Raw genomic sequence first — 12997 nt, 5'->3', positions numbered from 1 at the left:
GGTTAACTATTTGGAAGCTGATTATGGCCCTCAGGCTGTAATCAGGAAGCCAAACGGAGCCGCTGACTCGGATAGACTCTTTCAAAGCCAATCAACTGCTGTTATTCAGATGGCTGGTGCTCACCAGGGGGCCGACCATCTGAATAGTGGGCAACGCCAGACAAAATGCATGGATTCATGCATTGTATGAATCTATGTATTTCAGTGGTGGTGCAGGAGAGGGCGGCACCACCACTGCGCCGGGAGTGACAACATCGCGGCTCCAGCCACTCTTCGCCGGAAGACACGGCGAGGCAACATGTCATCTCCCTCGGCGTGGACCAGGTAAGTTACTGATGCCTCGTTCTAAGGTAAGTATTTCATAATGAGCTAGTATGCGGCGCATACTGGCTCAATATGCCTCTTGCTTTACAGGGTTAAAAATTCAGCGAGTTTACTACCGCTTTAATATCGGCATTCTTGCACTGCATGGCATAAAGTAAAAATGTTTTTGTCCCTGGTCAGTCATTTATGCATATACATGCATTTTGAAATTTGCTACACGTAAGTGGAAACACTGAGACCCAGATTCACAACGGCGTATCTCCAGATACGCCGTCGTATCTCGGCGTTGTGCCGTTGTATCTATGCGACTGATTCTTAGAATCAGTTACGCATAGATATCCATTACATCTGACAGGCGTAAGTATCTCACGCCGTCGGATCTTAACTGCAATTTTTTTTTTGTCTGCTAGGTGGCGCTTCTGTCGAATTTTCCCCGTCGAGTATGCAAATTAGCTAGATACACGAATTCCCGAACATACGCGCGGCCGACGCAGTAAAGTTACGACGTTTACGTTAGGCTTTTCCCGGCGTGAAGTTGCCCCTGGGTCTATGAGGCGCAGTCAATGTTAAGTATGGCCGTCGTTCCCGCGGCAATTTTTTTTTAAAAGTTACGTTGTTTGCATAAGTTGTCCGTGAATGGTGCTGGACGTAATTTGCGTCCACCTCAAAACCAATGACGTCCTTGCGACGTCATTTAGAGCAATGCACGCTGGGATATTTTAGGGACGTCACAGTTTGTTCTGCGCGGGGACGTGCTTCATTTAAATGATACACGCCCCCATACCCGCCAAATTTTAATTCCGCCGGGTGGTTTATGTTACGCCGCAAGTTTCAGGCAAGTGCTTTATTCACAAAGCACTTGCATGTAAAGTTGCGGCGTAACGTAAAATCAGATACGTTACGCCCATTTACGTGAATCTGCCCCTGTATGGATTTGTTGCAGTGGCGGCTGGTCAAATGTTATTTATTTTGGGGAGGCGCGCGCACAACAAAGGACGAAAAATCAATTGCAGCCTCACTGCCATGCCAAACACTGTGCCCCCACCCACCTGACACTTGCCTTTCTTGGTCAGCTGTCCTCAGAGCCTATTCCTCAAAGTGGTCCCCCCCCATGTCACTTCAGCCAATCATGTAACCAGAGCCGGTGAACCTGATTGGCCATGCATTGCATGACTCTATGTATTGTTTTTCAGTGGCGGTGCAGAGGAGCGTGGGCGGCTCTCCTGCACCCTCTATGGACGCACTGCCACTGGGTTGTTGAATGTATTCTTGTGTGCAGGATCTTTCTGTAAAATGTACTTCGTTATGCATGTATGAGCCAAAAACCTTCTATTGCAAAATAAGATCTGTTTGTTCTGTATCCATTAGGGAGATTTCCTGTCCTTCAGGTTCAGTAGGAAGTGAAAGGAATACTTTCCCAATGTGAGAATTTCCTTATTGGACAATGGCTGCCTCTGTTCCTGTTCTGGAGGCAGCTAACAATTTCTGATTTACCCTTTTAACCACTTGCCGACCGATGCATGCCAATCTATCGGCAGTGTTTGGGCAAATGGGCATACCTGTGTGTCCCCCTTTAAGAAGCTGTGTGGCAGGCGCTCTTTGTAACCGGGCAACCCCGTGAACTCTGTTGGCTGGCAATTGTGTCAGAGGCAGAAGGGGATGCCTGTATAAACAAGGCATCTACCTGTTTTGCCTAGTGACAGGACACTGATCTACTGCTCCCTGTCATCGGGAACAGTGATCACTGTCGTGTCACTTGTAGCCCCCACACAGTTAAAATCACTCCCTAGGACACACTTTACCCATTGTTCGGCCTTAGTGTTGAACCCTTCCCCCCCCCCCCTTTTCCTTGCCAGTGTCATTTACACAGTAATCTGTTTTTTTATTTTTTGTATTTATCGGGGTATTGCATGCTCTGGCATATAGCGCACACCCCTAATGTTGACCCTAAAATCCTTAATGTGTTTTTTTTTTAATTACATTTTACTACAGTTTTGGTGTCTTGTCCGTCTGCGGTCTCTGTGGTGTCCTCCCACCTTCTCCCACTCTGTCTTCGTGTCGAATCCCCGCGCTCAGCTTGAAGCCTCCACCGACGTATACCGAGCGCAGTACACTCGGGTATATTCAGCCACGCTCGGCTTCTCACGCATAAACGTCACAGAGGCGATTAAGTTTGCATGTGTTGCGCTATATAAGTTTTCATTCATTCAGAGCGTGACTACGAGCGAGGCCTGGCTGAATGTACCGGAGTGTACTGCGCTCTGTATGTGTCGGCGCAGGCATTCAAACTAAGCGCAGGTATCGGCGTATATTGCGCACTCACGCTTTCCCCTTATTTTAAGGGGGGAAAAGTGAGCAGTATACGCCGATAAATACGGTAACCGATCGCTGTATGAATTACAATGGTCCTAAAATTGTTTCGCCATAATTTCAGAGCGCAGTCATTAAAAAAAAAAGAGCATGAACACAAAAAAAAATTGTTGTGCTCTGATCAGGGGCAGACTGATAACTCAAGGGGGGGCCCCGGGCAATAGATTATGGGGCCACACAATATACACAGGCCAAGTTATAGATTGGTGGTCAAATTGAAGTTCCAGCCTGTATGAAATGATATTTAAAAATCAGCAGCTACTGTATCTCACAAAAGTAAGAACACCCCCCCCCTCACATTTTTGTAAGAGTTTTCATGTGTCAAGATTTGCAGTCCAAGGACCTAGACTATGGAACACTTTACCAACCAAAATCTGAACGGAAGTGAATCACCAGGCCTTCAGAAAAACTCAAAACCATCTATTCTGAAGGCAACTTATAGGAGGAAATGGATACCAAGCGCCCCGAGGCGATTCAGTTTGCATGTGTTGCGCTATATAAGTTTTTCCATTCATAACACTGAAGAAATGACACTTTGCTACAATGTTGTGTAGTCCGTGTACAGCTTGTATAATAGTGTAAATTTGCCTCAAAATAACAACACACAGCCATTAATGTCTAAACCGCTGGCAACAAAAGTGAGTACACCCCTAAGTGGAAAAATGGCCAAATTGGGCCCAAAGTGTCAATATTTTGTGTGGCCGCCATTATTTTCCAGCACTGCCTTAACCCTCTTGGGTATGGAGTTCACCAGAGCTTCACAGGTTGCCACTGGAGTTCTCTTCCCCTCCTCCATGATGACATCACAGAGCTGGTGGATGTTGGAGACCTTGCGCTCCTCCACCTTCCATTTGAGGAGCCCCACAGATGATCAATAGGGTTTATGTCTGGAGACATGCTTGGCCAGTCCATCACCTTTACCCTCAGCTTCTTTAGCAAGGCAGTGGTTGTCTTGGAGGTGTGTATACGAAGATTGGAGTAAACTGTTAGCGCAAACCAGTGGCGTCTCCAGCTTTCATATTTAGGGGGGGCACATGGGGGGACAGGGACAAAAGTAGGGGGCCAACTATAAAATGCAATTATATATATATATATATATATCCTGGGGCCCTTTACTACGATCCCACTATGGGCCCTTTCACATGTTCTGCAGTGAGCTCCCTTCCTACTATACTGGGGCCCCCCAGGGTGGCAGAAAACAAGAGATATATGTCACCAGCACACCAAGAAAATATAAGGGTCCAAAGCAGTGGGAGAACTATCAGGGTTGCAAAGGTTGTCTTGCCACCGGGCCCTGGTGTTCTGCCACAGTGGGGATCCCCAGCTGTCCTGTCCCTGCTATTTACAGCGCTGGTCTGGCATCTGTCTCCTTGGCAGCGATGGCAGTCTATTAGGACCTAGTGTGCTGGTGACATTATGGGTGCATGCAGGGGAAGGCTGGCACTATTGGTTATAGAGAGCCGAGCCCCCAGCTGGTCACCTAGCAGCAGTAATGCTGTATAACCTTCTCTGTTGACATGCTGATTGGCATGTGATCCAGGTCATGCTCCCAGTCAGATCTAATAAACACAGTATTTATTAGCATCAAGAGTACAACCACATAAATATAATCAACCGTATGATCAGCAGCCATGTGGGCTCTATGCCTGTAAAGTGTGGGCTTTGATCAATAAAATCACTGATATTTATGACTAGGATTTGACTAAGAGCATCACCTGGATTGCATCCCGATCAGCATGTCAGAGAAGGGTCCACTGCTGCTAAGCAACCTGCAGGGAGCTCAACTGTCTACAATCAATAGAGGTGGGCTCGGGTGTGTTTGAAATCCCACATGCCCGATCCCGCCAGGAAGCCGACACTCCACAGTGCTAATCAATGTATGGGCTGCCTAAGAGCTAAGACCAGCCATAGACAGTTTAAATCTCAGCTGGTTCAGCAGAAACTGGCTGAGATTTGAACCATTAATGAGCAGATTCTCTTATGATTATCACTAGTGGTTGCTGTATAGCCACTGGTGATAATCACTGTTTGTCGGGAGAATATAATTGCTGGGCAGGAGGGATATTCCCCTGTCAGCACTGGCTGTTGATGGGGGAATCATGCAAGTTTATTTCCTGCAATCTGTGGATGCAGGAAAGAAATTTGCACCGTATATTATCTGCCTAACTGAAAGTGAAAGTAAATTGTGAATGTTTTGAAAGAACAGGAGAGGGGGAGGGAGACAGATGGGGGGGAGAGAAGGGATGGAGATAATGTAGTTCAGTGATTACAGTGTACTGCAGTCTGCAGTGCACACACTTAAACACGGCCCTGGCTAGAATATCTGGTTGTGTGAGCGCTCTCGCATTATGCAGTGTCGGCGAGCACAGGGAGGGGGAGGAATCCCCCGCAGAGCTGACTGGGGACGCTCTCCCTCTCGGGGAGCAAAATACAAAAATTGCAAAAAAAAAAAAAAATTTTTTTTTTTTTTTTGGGGGGGCACATGGTGGGGCACAGCATGATGTTGGGGGGGTCAGGGCCCCCTCTGGTCCCCCCCTAGGGACGCCTCTGGCGCAAACACTGGTATAGCTGGACACTAAAAAACAGACGATACTCAAAATTTGTATATCGTGCAAAAGTTCATTGATTTCACTAATGCAACTTAAAAGGTGAAAGTAATATATGAGAGAGACTCATTACATGCAAAGCAAGATAGTCCACTTACACAGCGTCAGGCATGGGCCCCCTGGAGCAGAGGCCTCCTCAAATTGAGAAGACGGGGGGGGGGTGAATTGAGAAGCAGGGGGTGCCACGAATTGGGGGGGGGGGGGGTTGCCATCCAGGGCCCTTTAATAAAAACAAAAAAATATATAAAAAAAAAAAAAGGGAGGGTTGCCATCCGGGGACCTCCGGGCCCCTTACAAAAAAAAAGGGGGGGGGGTTTCCCTCCAGACCCCTTACAGGTGTACTGCCTCTGCCCCCTGATGGCGGCCCTGTCTGCATTTTTCAACTAATTTGGGTAATTGGTAACAGGTTAGTAATGTGACTGAGTATAAATACTGCATTATGACCACTAGGTGGAGCTGCCAATCAAAGGAAATCAGCCTATTAAAGCAAAAAATGGACAGAATTTCTTTATGCCGGAGATCTGTAAAGCTAGGATAGAGTTAACAATGGAAGAAGCGGGTCAGCTGAATTTCTGATCTAATTTAATACAAGGATAAGGAAGAGCCCAATTAAATGGTATTGAGACACCATTCTTGTGACATCCAACCTATTCATTACAGAGCTGAGTGTTCTGTGCCCTGGGCTTCCTTATTGGCACTTTCTATCTGAACGCTGATGCCAAAGTAAATATTATGTATACATTCATGCAAATCCTACAAGCAGAGAACTAATTACTGTGCTGCACGCACCCATCTCCTGTATGGTCACACCCATCTCCTGTATGGTCACACCCATCTCCTGTATGGTCACACCCATCTTCTGTATGGTCACACCCACCTCCTGTATGGTCACACCCATCTCCTGTATGGTCACACCCATCTCCTGTATGGTCACACCCATCTCCTGTATGGTCACACCCATCTCCTGTATGGTCACACCCATCTCCTGTATGGTCACACCTCCTCCCCTCCCCTCACCTATATAATGCAGAACCCGACCATACCTGATAGAGGACCCGCCGACTACTACTACACCACACAGGTCAGTGTCACCTCCAGATACTCCCTTATTTTCTAACTACTGACTCATCAACTTATTATTTCTGAGATATATTTATTTAAATGTTATTTTACAGCTTTCTTTTATGAGTTTTTTTTTTTTTTTTTTGGTAAGCTTTAACATGTTTTTGCATTTTTTCCCAATGGCAAAAGCCACGTTAACCACTTAAGCCCCGGGCCTTTAGGCAGCTAAAAGCCCAGGCCAGGTTTTGCGATTCGGCACTGCGTCGATTTAACAGACAATTGCGCGGTCGTGCGACGTGGCTCCCAAACAAAATTGGCGTCCTTTTTTCCCCACAAATAGAGATTTCTTTTGGTGGTATTTGATCACCTCTGCGGTTTTCCCTCAGTTTAGGCCGATACGTATTCTTCGACCTATTTTTAGTAAAAAAAATCGCAATAAGCGTTTATCGATTGGTTTGCGCAAAACTTATAGCGTTTACAAAATAGGGGATAGTTTTATTGCATTTTTATAAAAAAAAATTTTTTTACTACTAATGGCGGCGATCAGCGATTTTTTTCATGACTGCGACATTATGGCGGACACTTCGGACAATTTTGACACATTTTTGGGACCATTGTCATTTTCACAGCAAAAAATGCATTTAAATTGCATTGTTTATTGTGAAAATGACAGTTGCAGTTTGGGAGTTAACCACAGGGGGCTCTGTAGGAGTTAGGGTTCACCTAGTGTGTGTTTACAACTGTAGGGGGGTGTGGCTGTAGGACTGACATCATCGATCGTGTCTCCCTATAAAAGGGATCACTCGATCGATACGCCGCCACAGTGAAGCACGGGGAAGCCGTGTTTACATACGGCTCTCCCCGTTCTTCAGCTCCGGGGAGCGATCGCGACGGAGCGGCTATAAACAAATAGCCGTCGTCCCGGATCACTCCCCGAGGGGGGGGGGTAGCGGGTGGGGAGGGGGGTCCCGATCGGACCCCCCACCCGCTAGAAGGCAAGGACGTACATGTACGCCCATTTGCCTGTACGTGCCATTCTGTGGACGTACATATACATGCGGCGGTCGGGAAGTGGTTAAATATCTGAATATTTGATTAAAATAATCCCTGTTGAGCCGGCCTTGTTCAGGCACTTCCTGGTATGGGGGGGTGACAACGCTCTGTCCCTGGCTCCTGCGTTGTCACCCTGTCACTAGGGTGATCACATTTCCAAACTACCATTCAGGGACACCCTCCCTTCCCAAAAATCAACTTGTGCTGTAACGAATCACAGCACAGTGATTGGACACAAGAGGCGGGATTTATTATTTCTCCAATCACAAGCAGGGGGGCGGCATTGTGCTCCTCCAGGACAAGTACTGTCAGTGGTTAAAGTGGTGATGTGGTGGCCTTTTTTGGGGGCATCAGATTGGCCCGGGGGGGGGGGGGTGGCTGTGTCAGATTCATTCCGGGACACTGTATTGTCCCGGAAGGAATGTGCCCGGGACAGACCTGCAAAATGCGGGCAATCCGGGACCTTTGGTCACCCTACCTGTCACATGGGCTTCTGGTGGAGACTACAAGAGGGAAGAGGCTTTTCCTACACATTTACACATTCATGGTCCACTGCTGTCACCACCAGGAAACCCACCCTGAGAAATACCATGTAACCGTTGCTGGGGTGCATGTAGGCAGGAAATGCTTGCAAAGAGGCTGCGGGAGATCAGCAACACTGTTACTGTAATGTACCACAGGATGACAAAAAGGTGAAAATGGGTGAATCTGAAGTATATCTAAAGACAAAACTTTTTTCTTTTATAGAGTTAGGGAATTATTATAACCCCAGTTAGTTTGTTTAAGAGTGTGATTACATAATCGTGTTGTATATTGTTATATGGATGTTCATATACATGTCTGTGTCTCATCTGTAGGACTCGTCCTTTCTCTTTGTTACAACAACTGATAAACTCTTGGTGATCATGGGGCCGTCCTCTGGATTCCTGATGGTATTGATTGGTGAGTAGAAATCATTTGTAAAGTCTGATTTAGACTTCATTAACACTTGTGCGACTTCAAAATTGTGTAATTTCCAGTGCGACTTGATTTGAGTTTGATGCCATCTTTAAGCGATTTTGGGATGAGTACGACTTCAGCTTTGACCAATGATAACATACATGGTGTGACACAATTCTTTTTCTTGCAGCAGTGATGGCTAGGGTTAGGCTAGGGTAGTGATGGTGAACCCTTGGCACCCCAGATGTTTTGGAACTACATTTCCCATGATGCTCATGCACTCTGTGGTATAGTTGAGCATCATTGGGGAAATGTAGTTCCAAAACATCTGGGGAGCCAAGGTTTGCCATCACTGGGCTAGGGTTATGGCTAGGCTAGAGTTTGGGTTAAGGCTAGGATTAGGCTAGGCTTCAGGTTATGGCTATGGTTAGGCTAGGATTAGGGTTAGGGTAAGGTTAGTTTAGGACAGGGTTCTCCAAACTATGGTCCTCTAGTTGTTTAGGAACTAAAATTCCCATCATGCCTAGTCATGTCTGTAAATGTCAGAGTTTTACAATGCCTCATAGGATGTGTAGTTCTGCAACAGCTGGAGGGCCATAGTTTGGAGATCCCTGGTCTAGGGTAAGGGTTATGACTAGGGCTAGGATAGAGTTTGTGATATGGCTAGGGTTAGGGTTATGGCTAGCGGTAGGCTATGGTTTGGGTTATTGCTAGGGCTATGGCTAGGTTTTGTGTTATGGCTAGGGTTATTGCTAGGGCTATGGGTTGGGTTATGGCTAGGGTTAGGATTAGGCTAGGGTTAGGGTTATGGCTAGGATTGGCTAGGGTTTGGGTTATGGCTAGGGTTTGGGTTATGGCTATGGTTAGGCTAGGGTTCGGGTTATGGCTATGGTTAGGCTAGGGTTAGGGCTATGGCTATGGCTAGACTTATGCTAGGGATAGGGTTTGGGTTAGGATAGGGTTTGGGTTAATGTCTAGACTTATGCTAGGGAAAGGGTTTAGGTTAGGATAGGGTTAGGATTATGGCTAGGCTAGGGTTCGAGTAAGGCTAGGGTTATGGCTAGGGTTAGGCTAAGATTTAGGTTTCACGGTTATGGGAAACCCAAATATTTCAATGGGGACACCTTTGAACCCCCTCCACAAAAAGAAAAATATAAGAATATTTAAAAATATATAGATTTATTTAATTGGTTAATAAATTCTTTTTTTTTTTTTCAGGTGTTTCCTTCATACTAACACATGCTGGACCAGGTACGTATAAAAATAAAATCCCTTCCTAGAAGACGATGGTGTAACATGGGGGGGGGGTGAATATACAATGGGGCATAGCATTTGTGGCCCTCTGTGACTTTGGGAGCCCCTTTATACTAGATGTGGGTCAGGTGGGTAGGGGCTCTCTTCTGTCCTAATGTCAATAGATACAAAAGTAATAATAAGTGTTCTTACTTGGCCAGTATGTATAATGGGGACCCCAAAGTTGGTTATATACAGGGGCCCCAGTGTCTGCCACTGGGTGTAACATTAAGGTAATAATAACCCCAGGGCCACAAAAGCTCACGCAGTAGATAGGAGGAGCTGTGAATGTGCAGGTGGAGATCCAGCCACCAACATTTACCAAAATTTGAAATCTCAATTTTGTAAAATCTTGGTGCCGGTGTTTCAGACACACAAAGAACCAAATTGAAATTTTACATTTAAAAAAATCCCCGGAGGCAGGGAGGCCAATTTTTTGGGGGGGCACAAACTGAAAAAAAAAAAAACATCAAATGCAGCCACTATGCCCATCAAACGCAGCTATTGTGCCAAACACAGCCACTGTACCCATAAATTGCTGCCACTGTACCCATCAATTGCCACCACTGTGTCCCATCAAATTCTGCCAGTGTGCCCATCAATTGCCTCTACTGTGCCCCATCAAATGCTGCTAATGTGCCGATCAATTGCCTCTACTGTGCCCCATCAGATGTTGCCCGGCACTTACCCGCAGAGCTTTTTTTCTCAAAAAATAGGTGCAGGAACTCAACCACGACCCCATTCAAATTTCACAAACAGTAGAAGGGTCTTAAAGGGGCATTACATACCAGGATTGCATTACATACAGAGTGTAGAGTTCAGGGGGTTACACACAGAGTGTAGATCTGTCACTTGTAAACACAGAAACCAGACTTCTGTGTTTACAAGTGATTGTGGTGAGCGGGCACCAAAGGGTCTGAGCCAGAGGTGGTGGAACTGAGTTCCCCCAAGTTCCCCCTGAAAAAAAGCCCTGCGTTACCTGTCTCAGAGCGGATCAGCGGCGGTCTCCTGCACGTCCTCCATGTCTTCTTCCGTCCTCTCTCAAGCGTCCAATCACAGCGCCTGACATTTCAGCTAATCCGGTGACCGGTAACAGACCCGACAACCTGATTGGCTGAGAGGCGGTTCAGTGTTAGCAAATAGAAATTCCTTCGCTTTGCTAACACACAGCTGAGTAAACAGCGAACGCCCAGCATGTCGCCCGCTGTTCACTTTTTTGGGCGCCGATTAGACCCGATGCTTCCAAAAAACGCTGCTGTAATTCAGGTGCCCTGCTCCCAAAAAGGGGCCGGACACCTGAATAGGGGGTGTCAGCGGCGACCATAGATAGTCATGCAATGCATGATTCTATCTATGGTGATAGAGCGGTGCAGGAGAGAGGGGGGCGGCGCTCCTGCGCCCTTTATGGACACACTGCCACTGTTCTCCTATATTTATGTCTATATTTAAAGTTTATCTTGCTGGTCTAAAATATCATTATTATTTTTTTTTTTTACTTTTTCAGTCCCTGACACTAACACTGACAGTGAGTGCCCACCGGATCAAATATATTATGAATGTGGAAGTCCCTGTTCCATGATGTGTGCCAAAAGTGACCCACGCAACCTCAAGCCGTGCACCACTGTGTGTAAGATTGGCTGTTTCTGTAAGCCTGGATTCACATTTGAGGGGAGTAACAAGACCACATGTGTCCCCTGCAACTCAACAGGTTAAAGCGCGGACCCTCCCTCTGAGAACCTGCGATACGGAGAAGATTACAGGAAGCTAAGAAAAGACAGACTGTGGTACTTGTAGCAGTTGCATAAAAAAAATATCTATGTATCTCTCTAATAAAAAAAAATAAAAAAAAAAATATATATATATATATATATATATATATTTTTTAAATAACAAGAAATAATAAATATCTAAAATTTATACTGTGTGTGTGTATATACTTTGTATACGATAAAGACAGACTGCGGTCCTTTTAATACTACTGCGATAGTAGTTGCATTAATTTATAATTTAATATTTTCTTTTTAAATATGTAGAAATGTATATGTTTTAATGTTGGGCATACCAATTTGTGAAAAATGCGGCAAACAGCGTATAGTAAAAATTTTAAATAAACAAATGCAGCGCTATGTGATATATCACTCATTCGGTTACAAAAAATAATAAAAAAATGATATATATATATAATTTCTTTTTTTTTTCTTAACCGAATGAGTGATATATCACATAGCGCTGCATTTGTTTATTTAAAATTTTTACTATACGCTGTTTGCCGCATTTTTCACAAATTGGTATGCCCAACATTAAAACATATACATTTCTACATATTTAAAAAGAAAATATTATATTTATATATATATATATATATATAAATAATAATAAATAATTATATATATATATATATATATATATATATATATATATATATATATAACAACAGACAACAGAAATAATAGTTGCGCTAAGTGAGACCATAAATGATGACAAAAAACATTAATATCACATGAGTGAAAAAAATGTATAAATAACCCCTTGACAGCAGTTGGCCTATACTGCAGTGCATCTGCTAGTAAAGATATAACCACTAATCAAGTCAATAAGACATCTATGTGCAAGCACACAAAAAGATTTGGTAATAAAAAAGAAAATATAGTGTAACATAAAGTGTCCCAAAGTGAAACAGCCAATAAGTACTAGTGTTGAGCGGAATACGCCATATTCGATTTCGCGATATATCACGAATATATAGACGAATATTCGTGAAATATTCGCTAAAATAGAATATTCGTGATATTTTATCAAAAAAAAATTTTTGCTAAATTTCGCTAATGCGAAATTGATTGCGAAATTTTGACAACTGTGGTAGGAGAACTCTGATTGGCTCTGATGCAAAAGAAGGGCGGAGAAAGTATTCGCAAATATTCGTGATATTTTATCGAAATTTCGCTAATGCGAAATTGATTGCAAAATTTTGACAACTGTGGTAGGAGAACTCTGATTGGCTCTGATGCAAAAGAAGGGCGGAGAAAGTATTCGCGAATATTCGGAAATCGAATATTCGTGATATTTTATCGAAATTTCGCTAATGCGAATGCGAAATTGATTGCGAAATTTTGACAACTGTGGTAGGAGAACTCTGATTGGCTCTGATGCAAAAGAAGGGCGGAGAAAGTATTCGCGTATATTCGGAAATCGAATATTCGCGATTGCGAATATTCGGCAACATAAAAGGATCGCCTCAGCTTAGCTACTCGGCCCAGGGTCTCTAATCATACCAGCAATGCTTTTAGACGTCGATAGGATGTGATCTGTTTTAAAAATAAATTTGAAAAAATACGAATATTCGGAATAGC

At 44.4% G+C, this 12997-nt stretch overlaps 1 protein-coding gene across 4 annotated transcripts in view; it reads left to right on the top strand.

Moving 5' to 3' along the window:
• Positions 1 to 12997, top strand: part of LOC120916274 (von Willebrand factor-like) — a 74231-nt gene that overhangs the window by 36693 nt on the left and 24541 nt on the right. Inside the window, exon 1 of one of the 4 annotated variants that reach the window (XM_040327152.1) lies at positions 6310 to 6381. The exons of the other annotated variants lie outside the window; for them this stretch is intronic. Coding sequence (XP_040183086.1) covers positions 6325 to 6381 — 57 coding nt within the window. The 5' untranslated portion in view covers positions 6310 to 6324. Of the gene's footprint in view, positions 1 to 6309; positions 6382 to 12997 lie in introns of those variants that run through there. 4 annotated transcript variants of the gene reach the window in all.

This window comes from Rana temporaria, chromosome 10 (assembly GCF_905171775.1).
Source record: "Rana temporaria chromosome 10, aRanTem1.1, whole genome shotgun sequence".
NCBI classification, from domain to species: Eukaryota; Metazoa; Chordata; class Amphibia; order Anura; family Ranidae; genus Rana; species Rana temporaria.
This window is presented reverse-complemented; position numbering and strand designations above follow the sequence as displayed.